The sequence below is a fragment of the Triturus cristatus genome, chromosome 5_2, assembly GCF_964204655.1.
Source record: "Triturus cristatus chromosome 5_2, aTriCri1.1, whole genome shotgun sequence".
Lineage (NCBI taxonomy): Eukaryota > Metazoa > Chordata > Amphibia > Caudata > Salamandridae > Triturus > Triturus cristatus.
In genome coordinates, this window is record NC_140588.1 from 732,543,914 (window position 1) to 732,567,206 (window position 23,293).

Genomic DNA, 23,293 nt, shown 5'->3' on the forward strand with positions numbered 1-23,293 from the left:
CCACACTGTACACGTCTCATACGTGAATATAGGGTATTTGCATTTTCGGTCCCGCGATTACATCGACCATGCACACAATGGACAGTATATTTGCACACAATGGTTTCGATAACCGTAGAATATTTAGATATGATGCCAATTTCTAACATGAATCATATCTTTAGTGTGGCAGCTGACGCAATGAGGCACTTGTGTGACATATTACCAATTCATCTTTGGTAAAAAAAATAAAAAATAACAATAATAATAAATACAAATACAAATGCTTGTTTTATGATTATCCGAAAGAACACTTACTCTCCATCAGAGACATGAACATGCAAAAGACGTGTTTAATTGTAACTGAAGGCAGCGATTAAAGCACGTTTGTTTCCAATCTGTTCACTAAAATTGACCCATGGCATTACAATGAATTTACTTTGCTCTATTTGAAAGTCTCATGTAGCTATAACAAATATTCCATACGTGTTCTGCTATGCTATCATCTGTGCATCTCAACTGAATGTTGTCTTTAGTACTAATCGCCAAGGCTTCTCAAACTCGGACGGCCTTCCCAAATACTGTTATCTGAACACATTGGAGTTCTGAAGGAACGCTTTCTTCTAGCGGCCACCCCGGGTGCACAAGTCTTCTAACAGCTATCCCTGATCTTTTTGAAGATCTATGCAATGTAAATGCTTTAATTCCGGAAAACAGTCAAGAAACTGTTTTTGCAAAAAGAAGTAGGCTTAATGGATCAATGGCATCTGAAGGTGAACTGCACCGATTTCACGGATGAAAAAACATACCTTCAGAGCTGTTATAAAAAATGGCATTTTGTATCAAACGGTTAGTCCAAATGAAAATTGCACAAGCTCGAATTCAGTCTATATGATCCGAAGTAGTGGATGTGAATTGAATCTGAGGCCTATCACGATCGGCTCTTATGTCAAAGTGCCGAGCCGAGCACCTGTTTATATAAAGTGAATTAATTTACCTCGATATTTCTCTGTTAGTGCTTTATTTTCAGATGGCGCAGCTCGAAAACAGTGGCCAAGGTTTGCCTCTTTCTGAGCTCTGCTGTCTGAAATGTAAGCACTAACTCGGAGAATTTACTTCACTTTACACCCCGAAGGTCATAAAACAAGCGCTGCTCCTGTGCACCCTGAAATCCGATTTACCATATAATTTGCAGTCTTGTTTATTTAGGCAGAAATATTCGATTGTGCATTTATTTGTGAATGAAATCGAATACATCGTTTCGGAAGATGTTTTCTGTGATTCTAACATTTTTCTGTTGACTGCACAGTGTTGCTAAAAATGTTTTTTCAAACTGTGTACAGTTAACAACGAAATGCACTAATTCGAGACTTTAAAAAAGGGTGGGAACAATCTATTTGCCTGTTTTTTACAACACCTCTGAATGTTTTTTTCTTTCACAGACTTCATCTTTTGACATACCACTCTTCCTCCCTGGAATATAGAACTAAGGGTATTACATCAGAAAAGAAAAGAACTGTTTCTGGTAATTGACTGTATTGATGCCTGCAGCATTGCAATTAGCCATTACATTTCAGATCAAAAGAGTATTCTGTAAAAAGCCGTTACAGTGCAGCTGTGCGAAATGAAAAACTTCCCAACATACCATATATCTCTAGCAATGTCTAACAGTATCAATTGAAGGGCAATTATTTCTTATAGGGACACCGTTGTTTACATGATCTGCTGAATGGTGCTTTTAAACAAAGACTCGATTAAAGATTTGGCACTATTCACAAAAACGGAGTCCTTGAACAACAGTGAACTTGCCAAAACCTGCTTAGCTGGGGTTTTTATTTGAGCTGTTCTCGATGCTCTCTGCTCCTACACTAGCCCGCTCTGCATATGGATGTGAATTGGGTATGGCTGGAAGAAAAAGGCTGGCTGTCCTTGAGCAATGTAGTAATTGCTGAAGTTACTGTCACTGACATATGGAGCGGGCTGGTAGTAACATGTGACGTTAGTTGTGTTAGGGATGATGTTTTGCTCTCCAAGTACTTTTAAAGCCAAAATTGTGATCATGTTCAAAGACTGCCTTCGCTCGTGACCCATGAGACACACAGTGCTCTCGTTTACTACTCCACGCAAAGTCATCAGGTAGTCGTACTTGCTCGTCTCTTCACCAATGAAATGGTTCCGTAGATAAGACTCAATCTTTCTCTGCTGCTCGTTCACATCCGGGAAATCAATGAAGAATCTGGAGCACATGTAACGCTCCAAAGATTTGATTTCAGTGGCACATGCCGGCTTGAAGTCTCGAACAAGAAGATTGCTGTACTTCAGAAGGCCCCCACCTCTGATTTCTTCAGGATTTCTTGTTGCAATGAGTTTGTATCTCAGATGGTCCATTGCTTCCTTGAAGTCCCCATACATGCTTTCTGCAACAATAGTAGGGTGGGAATCCTTTGTCAATGAACTGTCTTTGTCCCTGTAAATGGCTAGCATTGGGTCCAGTACTATCTGAAAGGAGTCTACACTAAATTCAAATTGTCGTCTAAGAGATTTGACAAATTTCAGTTCCACATTTTTCCCACTGTTGTTTGACAAAGAAATGAGGCTCCATCGGTCATGATCAGTGGAAACTTTAACCATCTTTTGAACATACGCTTCTTTCATGGTGAGAGCAGTGATCTTCTCCTTATTGACACACTTTGGTAAAAAATCTAGAAGACAGTCCAAAACAATCTCCTTAACAATCTGAAACTCATGCTCTCCTGGGAGCTCAACCCCAAAGATGATGTCAAGATCTTTACAGCTCGTTCCATTTTGTTTTACTAGAATGTGACTAGCAGTTGAGCCATTCAATCGGATGTCACGAACGTGGATTTTCTTTTGTAAGAGCTGTTCCTTAACGACATGAATAATATCCTTTGGCTTTACTTCCAATGTTGGAAAGTTGCCTCGTCCATGAATGGGAATTACTTCAGTTAACACTTGATCCAAAATCCTAATTTGATCCCATGTGAGATTACTGAATCTGCAATTTGAACTTTCAGTCATTGTGAATCAGCCGGTTTCCTGTACAATTAAAAAAATGGGGAAAACATTAGATGAGGATGTATGCATACAATTTCATATAACAAAATACATTTCTGAGAACACTTGCATAATAAAATATTGATCAATGCAATAATTTACAGGTTAACATCAGATTTTTAGAGAGACTATGCCTTCTGACATAAACATGGTGTTGGACCAGACCACTCTGCAGGGCTTCCCCAGATGTTTGCCTTCCTTTGCAGAACCCATCTTTGTCACCTTTTATTACTCTGTGCACTTTTTTCCTGCTAATCAGTGGTAAAGCGCTTGTTCTGCTCTTCTAAACATGGTAAAATCGGCCTACACCTTATTGTTACATCCAATTTACTTATATGTCCCTGGTAAATGGTACTACAGGTATCCAGGGCCTGTAAATTAAATGCTACAAGTGAACTGCTGCACTCATTATGTATGCCACCCGCTAAAGTACCTGTAAAACATGTCTAAGGCCTGCCACTGCGGTTTTAAATTGCCATTTCGACCTGGCAAAATAAATCTTTTGCAAGACTAAACCTTCCTTTATATAACTTTTAAGTGACCCTAAGGTATTCCCTGAGCATTTGCTTTAGTAGTTTTATTTAGCACGATCTCAACCCAAAGGTATTGTAACACTTTACATGAGCCAAAGTTACATTACACAAGGTTACACCATTTGTTTTTCTTTTAGGCACAGAGAGATTAAGAGATATGCCCGGAATCACAAGTTGTTGAACCGACAGAAAGACTCAAACGTGATTCCCCAGTTCCAAAGTCCTCAGCTCTGTCCATAAAGCCACATCCTCTTCCCACCCATTCATAGGGTAGGGCACACGGTATTTAAAAGGAAGGACATGTGTATTTAAGTTTATATGTATTGACAGAAAAAAAAACCAAAAGATATCTTTACTGTTGTAAGGCTATCTCTTCCATAGACTAACACTAGGTTACCTTATTACACTTAATAGGTGATAACTTCTTCCACTCATTTGAATTATAATGCAAAGCCCTCTTTAATGGTTAAGTCGGATTTTAAGTTACTATTCTGAAAATGTAACTTTGAGAAAGTTGGTATTTTTCTGCCTAAATCAAATATGACATTCTGCCAGTGTCTAGGTTCACATGCATGACTGTGAATGGCTCTTCTGGGGTGTGTTGTGTATTCCCTCCAGACATAGGGACAAAAGGGCGTTGGGTGTTCCTCTCCCGAGCAGGATGCACCAGGGGGTTCTCCTCTGCCCTTCCTGAGAGATTTCACTCTCCCTAATATGCAGTAGAGAAAAAGAAGTAAAAAAAAACCTAAAAGATATTTTTGTCAAAACACAATGAATATAAAAAAATTGAGACCGATTTGCCACTACAGGTTTTAAGAATTACTGTATAAGCACAAAAAGGCCAAATTATATTATTTTAGATTTTAGAACAGAAGTATATTTTTACCAGATTACATGTTTGGCACAATCTACATAGAGGAGCGTCCCGAGTTACATTTCAACCTCAATTAACATGATTTCTAAACTTAAAACCTCCAGTATAAAAAGCCTGATTTTATGTCAGAGAGATTGAACAAAATCCTTACAGATGAACAATCATGCCTTAATCATATTAGAGTGTTTACTTTCTTCCTGCTAAACTATGTGATAGTCTTTGTAATAAATAAAATTGTCTCATCCAATGTCTATTCAAGTAAGCTAGACATACAGACACAATGCCAATAATATTATTGTTTTATTGGACTCAATATCTCGAAAACAAATGATGATGTAATTTGCTATGTGGAATTCCATCCTGAAATTGAATAATATTTCTTAAGATAACAATGCAATCGATATACCACAAATAACCTAAATTAAAAATATGAATAACTCATTCAAGCATAATTACAGGGTTTAAGTAGTTATCCTCAATCTTAATGATGGGTGTTCAAAAATATTATTTTGGTAACAAACCAGAAGAGAAAATGATCCAAATCTAATGGAACTTTGTTCATGTAGGCAAACAGGGAAACTGCAATCACTTGAGCAAAATCATATAGCGACTTGGGAAACAATCACTCTGAAAGCATAAACATATAGCCCACACCCTGGGCTCTACTATGCTTCCTTTACTATGTTACCTTGAGAATTCCAGACACCATCTCCAGCCTCCAGGATGTAGCCCACATTACTCAAAAAGAAAATAAACTTCTCTGAGAGGAGTCAGAACTTGTAGTTAAGTTTGCAGTTGATCACTCAAGGGAACTACATGGTCTGCCTCCACAGTGGCATGGACAAGGTGACCATGTGGCATGAGTTCACCGAGTGAACGCACAGGGGATGAAGGCATACACTGTGGGGGATTTAAAGTACAAATGACAACATTAAAGATGCAAGGTGAAAGAGGAGCTTTCTCAGATAAATGTGGCCAATATTCTTCCTGTGGATGGACCCGGATACCACTCTCATCTCCATCCGTCCACAAAGAAAGCACCTGTGGTAGCCACATGTATTGCACTATATCTCGTATGTATTGGTATATATCAAGCAACAGATGCCTTAATATATCAATGCAGAGTTGTATTTGTTTTTGTTCAGAAGTCATCTGTGTCCTAAAGTGAATGAGCAACACACCTTATTTTTGTCTCTACAGCCTTACAAATATACAAGTAACAACTTTAGTTTCCTTTCCCTTGCAGCATCTGGGAACAAACAGCCTGATGATTATCCCATTCCATTAATAAGCAGAGGATGGCGTGACATTCTGGGAAGAAGTGATCATCTTGCAAGCTCCCATCTCTGTGGCTAGAGGAAGAGGAATTTATTGGCCGGAAGACAATTCCTATACCACCTCATTGCCTACTAAGAGTCTTCTTTCGTGGGATCTGCTCCAGAATGCAATGCCTCAGGCATCAGCTGAAAAGCTATGGATGCCCGTCCCAGCTACGCAGGACTCACCTACAATACCGTATCAGCTTACAGAAGCTTCAGTTGCCTTTCCTGATCCATCATTCCACCCTGGTGCAGCTCTGGTGTTCTCTTCATCTTCTCAAGGAGAGAAAACTCTCAGTAAGGCTGATTTTCCAGAGCAGGGAAGCCAGCTGGCAAAGTGAGACAGCCACACATGTGAAGGAGATTGACATGGGAAAAGAATGTCCTCTGACAGAATCAATTCTTTTCACCAGCAGTCTTTATTTTGGGTATATAGTAATGAAGTGGGAGGCCATATAGAAGTTTTGCCAATCCCATGGAAGACCTCCCAAGGTTGATGGAGAGACAGATTTGGGTTCTGGTGAATGTAGACTAAATCCTCCAGGTCATTACACACTTCTACAAGCAATATCTTGGTTGTTGAGGATGAAGGGTGTGTGGTATCATGCCATATTTCTGGAGCTCTTGCAAGCTAACCACATGGGGGCTTGGTTCAAGAGACAAGGCCAAGGCAAGCAACTGGGTATCAACAAACACTTGCAGGGCCAAACCCACCCGTTCCCCCAATAACCCAGCTACCCAACCTGATCTTCATCTCAATGTAGGCCTATTATAGTATAGCCAGGGATGCAAACAAACCCCCTCTTCCCTTTTATGGGTGCGAACAGCAGCCACCATCCCCATGGTGACCTCACCCAAGAGTAACTGCCCCACTCTCACAAAACACTCCCAACTTTCTGTATTCACCCATCCCACTACATAATACATAGATAAAAACATATTTAGTGAACATTTTTGAACAAATACTAATTGGACCTACTTCCACCTGTGTGCCTAGAACTGAAGTTGAGTTATGTGAATAATGTCAAAGATTGTGTTTACAAGCCTAGATCTTGTGCCATTCAGCCTTAGGTCAACACACTCACATCAATCTACAGACTTATACATACTTTAAGTCACAGCACATTCATGTAAGTTTCAAAACATAAACTTTATAGATTGTTTTTAAAGATGCAGCATAGGTTCTGGGGATGGCATTAACATGATAGCTGTGTTTGTCCTTCTCAATTTCAGGGAAGTAGCGTCAACTTTGGAGCTTGTGGTAGGTGGGCAACAGAAAACACACATCAGGAACATCAGGGGAAAAGTCTATATGCATGGTCAAGTGGGGAAAATAAGGAGAATATCCAGAATAATACTCCAAGACAATGTTCTAAAGTGCCAGAATCATTTCCAAATCCCAATAAAAAAGTTAGACAGGCTCTACATAAAACCAAAGTCTGTCCTTCAACCAAGATGCTGCTTCTGAACTGCTGGACTGGGCTGAAGACAAATGTTTCTGGCCATCCTCAGGGTCTGATAGAAAAACCACTTGGAGCTCACCCTACAACTCATGCATTGTGGACTGCATGGCAGGACCTGACACCTCCTTAGCAAAATCATACAAGGGGTAGTTTTGGGGCATGGGGGGACGCAATGGGGCTAAAAAAATGTAAAAAAATGTAAATGTAAATTTGATACTTGTATAGCGCACTACTCACCCGCAAGGGTCTCAAGGCGCTTGTACAAATACCACTGTGGAACCCATCCTGGCTTTCCCTGTGAGGCGTCCACTCCTGGGTACCCCCAAGGTGGAGGCCAGGCATCCTTAGTGTTGTGGGGGCCGTTGTGGCGATTAAGCAAGCTATTGCCCAGAGTTGCAGAGTGGGACTCCATGATTGGAATAGGCACCGAGGCGAGAATTATCAGGTCTGTGGAATTTTTTTGAGCCGAAGACCCGCCGAAGCGGGGAATTGAACCCTGGTCCCGGGCTAGACCTCTGCATCAGGGTCTGCCACTCTAATCATTGATCAACCCACAAAGTAGAAGAGACGAGGGATAGCACTGTCTCTGACTCCCTCATACACACTTAATCACACATGACAGAGACAAAGAATAACAAAAAAAAGCAAATATAGCAGTCTAGGATGCTAAGAAGTGGGAAAATCAATAGATTTTATAATACTGCCCTCACACACCCGAGAGTGTCATGCTTCATCATTGGGCCGCATCATACACCAAGGTGCAGACCAACACCTTTGGTGGAGCGCAATTTTTTAGAATGAATGATGAAAGTCGGTGGTGTGGCATGTCTGTATGTCTCAAAGTTTGAGGAAGAGGTAATCTTTCAACCGTCCAACCCCTTTTTTAACAACATAAGGGACTGGCATCGGTACATAGACGATGTTCTGATAGTTTGGCGGGGGGATAGGGCCTCGGCTGAGACCTTCCTAACTTGGCTCAATTTGAGAAATCCTTTCCTGTTCTTCACTGGATCAATCACGAACAATACCCTCCCATTCCTCGACTTGAATATCAAAGCCGAGGGAGGTGGTCTGACTAGTAGTGTGTTCCATAAAGAAACGGATAGGAACAACTTACTATCTTTTCTGAGCTTCCACCCACGGACCCTGAGGGAGAATCTTCCCTATGGACAGTTTCTGCGTCTTCGCAGGAACTGTTCACATGTGGAAGAGTACAAAAAGGAAGAAACTATCCTAAGTGAGAAGTTAAGAAGCAGAGACTACCCTGAGGATGTAATTAAAAGTGCCCAGAAAAGAGCAAGGAATTGCAACAGGGATGTTCTCCTGGAGACCAATCAGAGAGAAACTACAGACAGGAGTATCTGTGTGACCACATACAACACAGCTTCGAATAACCTTAGGAAAATCATTCAGAAGAAGTGGCAGATTCTTAATTCAAATGGACTGAACCAACCTGTCCCTTTATTTGCATTTAAGAAGAGTGCGAGTATTAAGAACATAATTGTGAACACTCGCCCGAGACTAACAAGAGATGTGGGTCACCTGGGTTCTGGTCCACATTTTTTACCCCCGGTGGTTGGACATTATGCCTGTGGATCTTGTAGAGCCTGCCCCCTGTCAATTAATGGGAAAAACATTGACATTGGTTTGAGGAGCCCGTGGGAACTTAGACAACACACCACATGTAATACTGAAAACGTCATTTACATTCTGAGGTGCCCGTGTAATCTATTATATGTGGGCATGACCACACGAAAAGTAAAAGTTCGGATTTTAGAACACATGAGCACAATACGCTGTGGTAAATCCAACACGAAACTTACTGCTCACTTTTTGGAGAAAAAACATGATGAGAAAGACCTGAGGTGGCTAGTGGTGGACAAACCCTTTATTCCGCAGAATGTGAATGACACCTCTAGCTTCCTACTACTGAGAGAACAGAGATGGGTAGAGCGTGTGAATAGCCATACCATAGGACTAAACGATGGAATCCCATGGTTCCAGTTGTATGGTATCACACAATAGGATTTGACATCTGTATCTATTCTGAAGAAAGGAGAGAAAAAAGATTCCAGTTTTTAGAGTGCACTGCCCGCTTGTATATACCAGTGACACGATACCTTAATTTAATACTCGGTAGAATGATGAAATACGAGTATATTAAAACCCTCCCCGCTCTTCCCCCATAACCGAGATGAATACCTTTGGGTTAATTAGATTGTAACTAACCGGCAGACATTCAAAGATGGCCGCTTCGAAAATAACATGGCAAGATAGCAGCTAGAAGGCCTCTTTCTATCTCGTTGATTCAGCGAGGCTGCCGGGTAACAAGCAGAATGGGCGTGGATGACCGCGCGTATACGAAAACAATGTTCCCTTTTAAAAAAGGACCCGAGGGACGTTAATCGTATCGGCGGAGGACTGACTAGGGGAAAGAGGAACGAGTGACTCTTTGGAGTAGTAAGCGTTTGTTTTAGATGTGGGAGTGTGATTAATTCACTCGGAGCATGAAAGCTCTCTGGCCATTTAATTAGGTGCAAGGATGGCTCGAGTGGAGAGACTGTGTGGATGCAAATAAACTTCAGGCATTACGATTATTGGGCAGTCGCTTTTACGAATTTTTAACATTGCCCGGAATACGCTAGTGTGTAACAGTCAAGGAACCAAAGTATTCAAAAGGTTTTTTGACTAGAGGACTAATTCTAAAGCGAGTATCTTTATGCCATACAAACGAGTCTTTTTTTCTTAATTATTGACCATTTTACATGCAGAGTGTGACGACAAGAGCACCCGCCCTCGCTGTCCCGGGTTTAGAACATTTTTTCGTAAACTCTTGTGAGTATTTCTTTGTTAAGTGTATAGATGGGTACACAAAGGGGTGAGAGAGACTATTAACACGTGGTGGGACACAGATATTGTACCGAACAGGGCATGTTTTTACCGATAGTTTGGGTATTTTATTCGGATCACTAGCTGTATATACATGCACAGAGGTGACTCGTGAAACCAGCTAACCTATTGTGAGGGTGTCGGATGCTAGTGTTTCCCGCACTTTGGGCACTGGGTGTGCTGGAAGATAGGCTGCATTGAGAGAACATGGTTCACATATGAAGGATGCGTGGGATATTCAATGATGTTTCAATTTACAAAAAGAGGTGGAGTGGGAATGATTATCCACTGTTTTCCTCTTCCTTCTATAGATAGGTCCTTCCTCTTGGAAATTCCAAAAGAGCGAAGCGGGGATACTGCCCCAAACGAATAAGGTAGTAAGTACACGATAAGGGGTACAGACCACAGCAAAGGGACCAACACCCTGATGAATGCCAGAGTGACCCGGCTGGGCACGCAAATAGCTGGCAGAAACATGTTGGTTTTAGCAGGGGGATTATAGGGTCGTTACCTGCCCTGGATACCCCATTTTCTTCATTTTAACCCTGCCAGAGGTTGACAAGAATAAAAGTGCGAGAGTCAACCCCTAGACAGTTTTAGATTTCTTTCTGCTTTTCTTTTGGTCCCTTTACTCTGAGAGTCTATCTGTTGCCTTTTTCTTTGAGAAGCACAATTTTGTGTTTATTTTGACTGTTCTGTCTTTATACTTTACCCTCACCACCGACTTTCATCATTCATTCTAAAAAATTGCGCTCCACCAAAGGTGTTGGTCTGCACCTTGGTGTATGATGCGGCCCAATGATGAAGCATGACACTCTCGGGTGTGTGAGGGCAGTATTATAAAATCTATTGATTTTCCCACTTCTTAGCATCCTAGACTGCTATATTTGCTTTTTTTTGTTATTCTTTGTCTCTGTCATGTGTCATTAACTCTAATCATTGAGCCACAAATACAGCATTGGGTATGGATGGTTTTCAGCACACGAGGAAATGGCTGCACTTGTCAATCTGCATGGAGCTGTGGGCCGTGATAGCCACCTACTGCTAGTTTCCACCCATCAAGGGATGGCTAAAGAGAGAGAACAAATAAAGTGCTTAGGCATTACTTGCAATTTTTCTTACAAGATAACCAGAGGTTTTGGGTCAATATTTTGTGGCTAGCAGAGTTTGGTCATAACAATGTGATTCATTTTTTTTACTAAATCGTTTGCTACATATGGATTTCATTTCAGGTGCTTACCCATTTTGCAGCCTGAATTAACAGGAACTGTTCCCTCTGCAATGGACCAAGTGCAGCAGTTAATGCAGAAAACCAGTAGCAGTATATTAAAAAGATAAGAGTGCATTTAAGAAGTTTGCTGACAGGAAACAGCAAGCAGGTCCTTGTTATCAGGTCGGGGTATCGGTATGGCTCTCCACTCGTCATTTTCATTACAAACAAAAATACAGATTTTACCCAAAATTTGCGAGCCCTTTTAGAAGTCAAGAAGTACGTTAATCCAGTAGCCTAGGAATTATTGTAAAGACCCTTCAAATTCATCCTGTCTTCCATACTTCGCTTTTGAATCCCCCAAAAGATTACAAAAAAAAATTCAACCTCCTACTATCAGAATAAAAGGTCACTGGGAATATGAAATACATCCCATCAAAGATTCTCAATGAAGAAAATGAAGATGGTGGTGCTTAGTCTGATGGAAAGGGTACAGGACTGAGAATGAATCCCAAGAACCCAATTAATCGTGAACAATTTCCAAGAAAGGCATGCAAGAAGATGCAACATGAGTGTGCAGTGGGGAGGGGGGGAAGTCAGACACGGCACCCCTCAGCATGTGCTCATTTCGGATTGAATCACAAAATCAAGGCCAGAATTATTTAAACATTTGAGACTTCAATGAAGATTCTGTCATCAATTTTAAGTGTACATCAAGTTGGTGAGGCGTAGCCAGAAAGATCTCTAAAATACTAACAGTAGCTAGTGGGGGATATCTCTGTCAAATCTACAACTGCGCTTCTCACTTTTATGGCAACGAGCTAACTTCATGAGTTCCACAAAGAAATCTTGCTAATGGTATTCTGATAAATACTCAAAAAAGATGTCATACTGTCCATCATTTCTCACTGATATCTTCCCAGGAGGGGTGTACACTTGCATTTTTCGGGTGAGTTTCACTCATCCCATAAACCTTCCTACCTTTCTCTCTTTGGGACTGCAGAGGTTTCAGGTGCTGAGGTATGTTAGAACCAATACTGAGGGCTGGTTTCCAGAGCACATTACAGTTTATGAGCAGGAAACCAAGGAATATGTGCTATATGGCAAGGTTAAAATTACAGTTTATAGGAAGGAAATCCGAAAATCATCTTTCTAGACTTATTACAAAAATTCCCTTGACTCTCTCATTAAACCAATGGCACATATGCATCAATTTCAAATCTGGTTCAAGATAACAGCCATAATAAGCACTGATTTGTAACTGTCTGAAGAAAGTAGTTCACCATGCTTATCTATCTGGTTATTCTCCTCCTATTCAATCGTAAAGAGAGGGTAGGTGTCTGAAAACAAAAAAAAATGTTCTTGAGGTTCAGGAAGTTATCTCCTTGTACATTATGAATATTTCTACTTTTTCCTGTTCATGATTGCCATGCTTTGCATGAAAGTCACACACTGGAATAATTAATGCCAGAAGCCACACTTAAATAGGGCCAGGGCTTCCCGTGCTGGAATGTAAGCAGACATATGGTATATGGGATGCTCGTTAAGGTTTTCAGACAGTGGCACAGTAGGAGCTCCACTGTCAGAAACCCATCATTTCTCCCAACTCAAAATGAGGTAGGGGAACTGCAAGGTTGGGGGAATGAAACATTTGCAGTGAATATGCAGTCAGTGTTCTGTTTCCACACACCATAAAATGTGGGTATTCTTGCTTCATTCCTGTACAATACACATAGGAGGTAATTTTGACCATGAAGGATGACCTGCCAGACTGTCCGGTAGAGGGCCTCTAATGGCAGAGGGCCTTCTGCCATATTATGAGACCTCCCCATGCCTGATATGGGTGTCACTGCCTTCTGTATAGCCACTGGTGTAGTGGTTGCACAAGAGGCAAAACTGTTTTAAGAGCTGGTGCCATATTGTTTTGATCCTGTCTGGGAAACTTTTTTGTTTGCCAAAAACAAACCGAAACTGAGGGAGTTGTTTCGGGAAAAAACAAAAGCAAAGGCCTAGACACATTAGTAGTTCTCTCCCAATGCTTGAGGGACATTTGCATAGTTTTCTGTTCAGGACTACCAAGCCATTCAAAGGTTTCCAATTCTTATCAATATCATGTTTTTTCTCTTTTTTAGTAACATCTGTTAATAATTTGTGCATGAATGAAAACTTTGTTTCTTGTCATTTTTCCTTGCAACTTGATGATCAAGTCTGATTGAATATATTCAAAGTACTTATACTGAAATATAGTCACAGTGTCAAAATAATGATAGCAAAGATGTAAACAAGGTTTCATGAAAACTGATAAACTTCATTTCTTGTGTATTATTACTGTTAAAAAATCAGGGGGTTCCACAGAATATCAGGCTACATTCCACTAATTGTTGATTCTAAAAGATTCAATAATGGGCGGATAATGTTACGAAAGTTGGCAACAAATTGGTATGTTAAGTGAATTTGTAAAGTGCACTTGTCACCTGGTAGGATATCCAGGCACAAAGCAGATGAGTAGGAACAGGGAAGGTTGAAGAGCCAGGTCTTCAGCTTCTTGCAGAATTCAAGAAGCGAGAATGAGAGCGAGAATGAGACCCTGATGTGTTGGGGGAGCATGCCACGGAGAGAGAGACAGGCTGAGTGCAGTTGTCTGGTGGGCTGGTAGAGGTCTAGATGGTGTTTAAGGTAGGAGGGTCCTATGTTATGCAGTGTCTTGTAAGTGTGGGTGAGAAGTTTGAATTGGCAGCGTGTCTGGTTAGAGAGAGAACCTGTGGAGTTTCCTGATGTGGGTTGTGTTGTGAGTGCGGTGTAGAAGGTCGAGGATGAGGCTGGCGGAGGTGGCCTGGAGTCAGTGGAGGAGGTGGGTGGAGATTCTGGTATAGGGAGCGTTGCCATAGTTCACTCTGCTTGTGATGAGGACTTGTGAGACGGTGTGTCTGGTGTTCTGGGGGAGCCACCTGAAGATTTTTTGCAGCATTCTTAGGATGTGGAAACAGGAGAAGGTAACGGCATTAACCTATGATGCCATGGTGAGTTTGTTGTCCAGGATGAGTCCTATGTTTCTGGCTTGTTCCATTGGTGCTGGTGAAGGGCCTAGCTTCATCGGCCAACAGGAGGAATCCCGAAAGATCAGCACCTCCATCTTGTCAGTGTTGAGCTTCAGGCAGTTCTCTCTCATCCAGTTTTCTGCGCTGATTATGCAGTTTGTGAAGTTTGTCCTGATGGTGTTGTCTGTCAGGGAAAGGATTAGCGGCGTATCGTCAACAATAGAAGGTGATGTTGACTCTGTGTGATCTGATAATACTTGCCAGAGGTGTCAAATATATGTTGAAGAGGGTTGGACTGAGTGACAATCCCTGTTGGACTTCACAGATGAGTTTCTTGGGTTCCGAATGGTAGGTTGGAAGTCTTGATCTCTGGGTCCTGCCTGTGAGAAATGAGGTTGTCCTCTTGAGTGCTGGTATGAAACAGTGTTGTAGGCCGCAAAGAGGCAAGTAGGATGAGTGATGTGGTTTCTCCTTGGTCGAGGATGAAGGGAGAAGGGAACTTGGTGCTAGAAGACAGGGACATGATTGGATATACAGAACTGCTCCACATACTTTTGCTGAAGGGAGGCTCATTCAGCCTTCAATTGCTGGGGGCTTTTCAGCCTTTCTCCCAGCACAGACAAGAAAAGCAGGTTATGCTTTTATACTGAACATTAACTTCATTGGTCAAAGAAGCAGGTATGAAAGTGTAAACCATCTTCGAAATTCGGTTAAGGCGTTTCTTTTTGTGCTGAGTTTAGTTTAGCAAGCCAAAGATATGAGGCTGGGCTTAAAACAAAGCTAAACAGCCAATATGTTAGAATATATTCTTCTGTTATCATTACGTGTACACATTGCAACTACTATTCTGTTTGTTTTTATTATAGTTACAATCTTATTTTACAAATAAATCTTAAAAATGTATCAATTGTTTCCAAGTATTCCTGAGTGTGCTTGTCTATAATGAAAGAGGGTTTGTGTTTCACTAATCATCCCTGTCGAATTTTGTAACATTCATTGTTGCCTGAAATGTATAACCCTCAAGTATTCAGGGAGGTTGCATGCCAACTGGCTTTCTGTCTCAGGTTGGCAAATTGACAAAGTCTTTAGTGCTAGGCGGTACAGAATGTCTATGTCCCAGGCCAGGTTCCAGATAATGTATCACATTATATCACAACAGTGGAGCTCACTTCTAATTTGGATCGGCAACCCACAAGTTTGGTAGGGATTTACAACAAAGTTCATGCTCTGCCAAACTCTAAATAAGGCCCTTAGACATTCCATTTTGTAAGGAGTAAAACTGTGTGTTGGACCTGGCATCCTTAGTGGGGTTTCCCCTAACATTTTGCCTTTAGACCTCCTGTTTTTGCTGGCTTCATTTTTGCTGGCCTTAGGACTCTGCGCACTTTACCACTGCTAACAAGTGCTAACATGTGTGTCCTCTCACCTTTAAACATGGTGAATTGGCTTATAACAAATTGGCATATTTAATTTACTTGTAAGTCCTCAGTAAATAGGTACTACCTGTGCCCAGGGCCTGTAAATTATATGCTACTAGTGGGCTTGCAGCACTGATTGAGCCACCCAATTAAATAGCACTTTTAACATGAACCAGGCCTGCAATTGTAGCCTGAGTGTGCATAGTTTTAAACTGCCATTTGGACCTGGCAAAATAAACCTTCCTTTTTAATACATATGTGTCACCCCTAAAGTAGGCAAGGACAGTCCCAGGGGCAGGGTGCAGTGTATTTAAAAAGTTGGACATGTACTTTTAAGTTTTCCATGTCCTTGTAGAAAAAAACTCTTACATTTGTTTTTCACTTCTGCCTGGCCTACCTCTCCCATATGATAACATTGGAATTGCCTTATCACATTTTATATGTTTATTTTCCAAATGGGAACGATAACCCCTTCATGTTTGGGATTTCTAATATCACAATTTAAAATCTTAAATTATGGTGAAGTCGGATTTTAACTTGCAATTCTGAAAATGCCACTTTCAGAACAGGTTCAGGCTTTTCCCTTTGTTAGACATATATACACAGCCCAGCCAGAACCTGGCCTTTTGGGCCTAACTCCCCTTGATAACAACAACTTTCAGAAAGTTGGCATTTGCTTGCCTTACCCATTCTGTGCCTGCAGTCTGTGGGTCACATGACTGGGTATGGGTGACCATGAGGCTTTGTATATTCCTCCTAGGCAGTCACACACACTTGAATAGACTGTGCAATGTTTCCACACAAAAGGCTGAGCACCCCTTGTAGTTGATCCAGAGCCTGGGCCAGGAAGGCAGGGAAGCTGTTCACTTCAAAGGCATGCCTCTAGAAGCTTCTCCATTCTTCAAAGGCACAACTGGGTATAAATAATGAACCTCAGACACCATCACTTTAGTACACTTCTGGATCTGTGGATGCTCTTTCAGGAAGAAGGACTGCTGTGCTGCCTGAAGGATTGTCACTCAGCTGGACTGCTGCTCTGACGGAACTGCTGCCCTTCTGTGCTGATCGGCTGCATGCTGCCCTGTTGCCTGGGTGAGAAGAACTGGACCTGCATCTCTCGAACCCAGGACCCAGAGTGACTCCGAGGCTTAGTTAGCTGGCCTCCTGATCCGAAGGCCCAGGGACGTAAAAGGCTTCCAACTGCCTTGTGCCTGCACCTGGACTCTGCCATCTGTGAGATTATCCTGCCAAGTGGTGCCACCCCAGTCCCTTGGAAGTGGGCTTATGGTGCTTTGCCAGCCTCTGTGGTACCAGCGGAACAGACGTATCTCCTCTGCTGCGTGGCGCTAACCTGAACAGAACTGACGCATTTCCGCTGCTGCATAGATTGGAACTGCCACAAAGACCCACAATGCTTCTGCAGCCAGCAGCACCTTCGGAAGCTCCACTGAATGACGTATTCTCGGCGCATGCCCAGCATCCTTCATCAACAGCAGCCTCGACGACGGACTCTGCATCACAGCTTTGCAGCTCTTCCTAACTGACACATCGCCCCGACTGCGCACCCCAGCCTTGACGCCAGACTTCAGATTGCAAGGACCATCAGCGCGATCCTTGACAATTATGCAGGCCCTTGCATAACAGCCTCGCTGCATCTCAGAACCGATGCACTGCTTTAACTAAGCGAAGCATTTTTTACCTGGTTTCTCGCAACACTCCGCAAACCAGGATTTAAGACTCTTTGTTAAGCAGGCCTAATGTGGTCTTTGTAGCCGACCCGCACTCCATAGCAGTTAGCCTGAACTTGTGACTTGTCTCGGTCCAGCGTGACCACATATACACAGTTGGCAATTTGTGCTTTTTGGCGCTATTTCCCCTAAAATCTTTAAATTGAATATCTTTGGTTCTACTAATTGGATTTTTGCAGTTTATGTCTTGTTTTCTTTATTGCAGTTTGCTCTACTATTCTAACTTGGTGTGGGATCAGTTTGGTGTGGATTTTCACTTTATTACTCTTTGAAGTGTTGTACAAATATTTCACACATTGCATCTAAGTTAAGCCTGACTGCTCTGTGCCAAGCTACCATAGGGTTGAGGAAACATTAATTTAGGGTTGGCTTGTGCCTCATCCTGACAAGGATTGTGGTTGCTGCTTGATAAGGGGCTCACACCCCAGTCAACCAGCAACCCAATTTCTCCCACTGTGTGTTTCAAAGTGAATAATCACAAACCTCCTACCCTGTGGCGGCTCCCCCATTAGGGCGTGGGGGCGTCGCCCCACTGCTTTCTCGCGGTGCGAGAAGGCAGAAACATAAACGGTAAAAACGACCATTTATGTTTCTGCTTTCTCGCATTGCAAGAAAGCAGAAGGGCATCTGTGCATGGTTGGGGGTGGGAGGGTGGGCGGTCCTGCTCGAGGGCAGGGGGGGAGTGGCTTACCCACTGTTGTGGGTACTGACTGTTTGGTCGGCCCGGAGCTGACCAAACAGTCAGTACCCACAACAGTGGGTAAGCCACTCCCCCCCTGCCCTCGAGCAGGCCCGCCCACTCTCCCTTTTTTCTCTATGCCAGAGAAAATGTCCCGGCTGGGGCGCTCGCCTGCTGTGCCTACCAGCATTTTGATTGGTGTGCGTAGTGCGTTGTGTTTCTGCGTAGGGGAGGGAAGCAGGAAGCTGCCTGCTGGCTGCTTCCTGCAGCAGGAACAGTGACCGGCCTGGAGCGGAGGCGGTGCGGTACCCGGTCCCCGGCACACACTCAGGTAGGTTTGTTTTATTTCTAGTTGTTTGTTTATTCCCCCCCCCTCGAGCATGCCGGCCGCCGCTTTGTTCCTTTGTATTGACACCAGTTTCATGGCACGGTCCTTCGCGCGCCAGGGAAGAATGTATATATTGTTGTATACAGGAGCTCGGCAGCGATCTCTCAATCCACGTGTCTGCTTCCCAGGCCTGGGTTCCCTTCTTTGAAATGCTGCTCCATGCCCTGCCCTAATTCTCGCAAACCCCTGCTTGAAATCTAGAAGGTTCCAGAGCATAGCCTTCCAGAACTGCTTGAATACACACAGCGGGGGGAGAATGGGGGAGAATAGGTGAGAGTGAGACAGAGTGACGTCACACATTGGCGGGATGGTTTCGGTTCCTTTCAAGCCTGGCAGCCGCGTCATAGCACAGTGGGCTAAGCTCCTGCTGGTCACAGTTGTGAATACTAACAACAAGGATGCAAACACCGACTCTTGGTTATGAGAAACAGAAAGGACAGAGCGATAGTGGGGTGGGGGTGGGGGAGGTTGAGGGCTCAATGTTCAAGGACGATTGCCAGGTAAAGTTCTTGAGAGCATGATCTGCACATTATATTCTCAGATTGTTTGACTATTTTGGTATACCTATTGTTTAGTTGATTTAATCATGTATCTCATGAGAGGTCTGTGTATGTTGTATTGTGTGCAGGCTCATGTGGTGTCTGCTTACTGCCTGGGCATGTGCAGCAGTGTGTATGCGGGACTTTGTGTAAAATCTCTGTTGTTACGGTAGTGCCGATAAAGGTAAAGTTGTAGCAGACGGACGGGTTTTACGTCAGCGACATTCCTGTTCTCCCCGAACCCCCCTTATTGCCGTCGGGCTCGCTTGCATTAATTGATTTGTTCTGCTTACGCCTCACCAGTTTAAAATTCCACCAGCCGCCACTGCTCCTACTTTACAAGCAAACTTACCCAGAAATGTCAACACAGCTGCCCTTAAACCTAAACTAATCTTTGTGGAAATTCCATGATAATGTCAGAATTTCTGCATTTGAGGGCCCAAATCAAACTTGTTAAACTCCACAAAGGCCAAGCCCCCTGCGCCATGGTACAGCCAAATATTACACAAACGCAAATGAGCCTTCAGACACCAGAGTAGAAATTGGCATTAGGAAAAGCTGCAGTAAGAGCTGTCAATCCTAGGACCTATCTCGGAGGACTCTCACAAAAGCAGGATGGTCATTAAGGCACTCCATGAAAGAGAGCACACTAATCAGTTTCTTCAAAGACAAGGCTGTCAAGCACATCAACAATACACCAACACCCACAAGTGCCAAGGCAAGCCATCCCAACAAAGTTCCCAAAACAACCACTTACAACCCACTTTCCACTCATAATCTAGCAAAACTCCTCCAAAGGGTTACATTGTATGAAGACAATGTCATCCCATCTATAGTAAATAAAATATCTGAGTGAAATCTTCACACCTATTCATTGCCAATGCATCCTTTGTCAACATGACAGATCCTCCCCTTCCAGAAGACCAGCCAGAACCCTCCAACCTCGAAAGTACCAGCTAGAAATCCATTTGCCATTCTTGGGAAAATCAGTAAGGAAACAACAACCGGCTCCAGGATAAGAGCAAATGAAATGTCTTCCTTCAAGACTGCCAATCTAAGCTCAGACTACAGTGCAGTATGGAGATGGCTTCCATTCAATTTGTCAAGGGTTCTCTACAGATCTACAAAAGTAGCGACTTTTGCTTCCTTGTCCTGCTTGACCCCTACAGACTTGGGCACAGTCAAGCATTTAACCACATGTAATGCTCAAACACCCCTGTGTTTTGATGGCATTGTCCAGCAAAAGATCAAATCAGTTACTACAGATCCAAGACTAAGGCTGCCTCCTATGATTTTCCCCTAGGCACCGTCCTCTTGCAATCTTCAACCTCTATATGGAGCCGCAGTGAGTGCAGTTGGCAAAAAAGGAGGTTGGACTCCAGCAGTCACTGATGGCATGCAACCCTGTATAAAAACCACATCAGATTATGACACTAATCAATAGGACTGCCTTGCTGTATTCTAAACAAGGATATAATCCTCACTCAGACTGAACAACACCAAGATGGAATTGAAAGTGTATGCAAATCACTACAGGTAAAAGGTTGGCTTTTTGAGATGACTTCTTGAGAGGTTCACTCCTAAAGCTGACAATAAGGCCAAGGCTCCGTTTCTACATTGATACCAACGTCAGCTTAAAGGCTCAAAGTTCACATCAAGAGCACGACATAGACTGACTTCCATCAAATAACTGATCTATGGAGTGAAGCTTTTGCAACTGGAAGAAGACACCATACTCTCATGGCCGGCATTGCTTAGCTTCACATGATTACTGAATAGCATGCTCCATGCAGCACCACACTCAAAGGTTATGTACAGTAAGTGAAATAGGATTGCACCAACCCTAGGGAACTTGGATGCCTACCACTTCCAATAATACTACATTCAAGAACTGCTGCACAAACTATATGATATTCAAGATTAAAACCTTTGGTGCAGCAGGCACAACAGCAAACTGGCAATCAGGAAATGCTGGAATCATATGCCTATATAGAAAATGTTCTTTCCAACTACGCACCTAGCAAGTGAAGCGTCAACCTAGTCCATATTTGCCTGGTTCCATTCCTTTTCCATTTTCACAAGGAGCTGAAAATCCATCTCTTCAAGCAACACCTTAAGACATTGTTTGGCAGACCACATCATAAGGGTTAAACTCTCACCTATACCCAACGTTTACCAATTCCTAAAAAGGGTATAGTACATATGAAATGCCTATTTTGAGGATGCAACATTCCGATTTTGTGATTAGAACATATGGTGCCTGATGCACTATGGTGCTGCTTTTGAAAGGTACCATAATATTGTAGATAAAATATTGCCCTCAATATTATTTACAAAACTAATGCTCCACTGTAATTAAAAATACATAATGTGAACCCAAAACACTGTATTTGTTTTGCAAATGCAATTCACGACACACTTATTTATGTCAGATAATACTTTTGTAAGCAATATTCCAACATAGAATGCTTTTGTCAATGAAGTAAAGTTTTGCAAAGGTGTTGATCGATCACCAGCATAGCTGCAGCATTTCTTGTGGAATGGGCTTTACATTTCCCTGGCAGGTGAACTATGATAAATATTGTTAATTTTGCTTTCATATGGTTTGAGGATGCTAAACCGGTACAGATAGATTTTCACGCATACAGCCTTTGGTTTGTTAAGGAACTACTGTCGAGAATAAACTAACAAGAAAAACAAAATACTCTGATTAATAAGGAAATATTATTCAATGATGGTACTGATCCTCTACCAACTCCAGAATATGGCATCCAGCATTTTGAACAATGAAGATGCACAATAACATGAAGCCCCAAGAGAGGTTGCATAATTAGCTGCCAACTATGTAATCTGTTGAGGGTGAAGACAGTTTTGTGATATAGCTGACTGCACAAGGTTTTACAACTGATGTATTCTGAACTGCTCTATGTTTTGGATAACCTTTTATTTAGTTCTCTATGAAATCCTCAGTTTAAATATAGGGACAGACTCTGCATTACTTTTGGGAGATAGATTGGATGAGTTCTTATCACTTTTCTCTGTGGCAGAATACTGTGGGCCGCCTGTGTGACAATAACAGTTGAATCTCACTCTTCTAGCAGGAGGTATATCCATTTTAAAAGTGTCATACACGTTACAGGTCTGCCTAATGCATAGATTCAAATGGTGTTGCCCATAGGATTTGAAAGAACAATAACCAACTACCAAGTAGTCGGATGTTTCCTTACTGGAGCAAATACTTTCTTAAGGCCATCCAGGAAACTTCTAAGGGGTGGGCAGCAAGAAGTGATGCATGAAATGGCCATCTACAATAAACTATGTACAGATGTAGGCTGATGCCTAGATTTATATCAGTTTGCTTCTTTAGATGCAGAATCCCTTCTATTGGCAAGTGTCTAGTGTGCATCGCCTCCTTCAGGAAGTGCATGCATTCTAGGAGCCAGGCACCTAATCTCATTGAAGGAAGGCTAGGCTGAAGTTATAATCTTACTCAAGACCCTGAAGAAAAATGAAGGCCTGCAGAGAAGCCTCTTGCATAGCTCCTGCATTTACGACCATTGGTGAGGCCAATACAGACCTTCGTCATTTTGTGTTGCTTTAGATTGACAACCACCTTCAGGAAGAGCACAACTTGAGGAATAATGTACACATGTACTTCATACCAATAAATTGAAAGGACATCCCCACTGGAATTGGGCACTGGCAATCTGGTTGCGAAGTCACAAAAATTTGTGTATTTTGCTGACTAAAACGTTGAGATTTGGTGTCCCCAGTCACACAAGACGACTGTGCAGACTTTGGTGTTTGCCTTCCAATCGTGGTCTTCCAAGAGAGGCCTGCTTTGCTGTTTGTCTTGATACTTCAATGGCCTTGCAGGTTAATTGCAGTTACCAGGAGACTCGTTTAGAGTAGACACTGCCAATTATTTTGAGCTTCCCTTAAAAGGGTCCTAGGTTTTGGCCCTCCCTGTTTGTTCCTTTTGGACATCTCTGTAGAAATGCCTATCTGGGTAAAAGGTAGGAAGGATTTCAAACTAGATGGACATTGACAGCTTTCAGTTTCATCTTGTTGATATAGTATGCTTGCCCTCTAGTTGACCATTTTCTATGTATGATCAATTGCTACATGTGAGCAACTACAT

General features: G+C 42.5%; 1 protein-coding gene across 3 annotated transcripts in view; it reads right to left on the reverse strand.

Moving 5' to 3' along the window:
• Positions 1-1,779: 1,779 nt before the first annotated feature.
• Positions 1,780-23,293, reverse strand: part of TENT5D (terminal nucleotidyltransferase 5D) — a 272,354-nt gene continuing 250,840 nt past the window's right edge. For all 3 annotated transcript variants that reach the window (XM_085607839.1, XM_085607837.1, XM_085607838.1), the window contains one exon: positions 1,780-3,036. In XM_085607839.1, the coding sequence (XP_085463965.1) occupies positions 1,843-3,018 (1,176 nt within the window). In that variant the 5' untranslated portion in view covers positions 3,019-3,036 and the 3' untranslated portion in view covers positions 1,780-1,842. The remainder of the gene's footprint in view (positions 3,037-23,293) is intronic.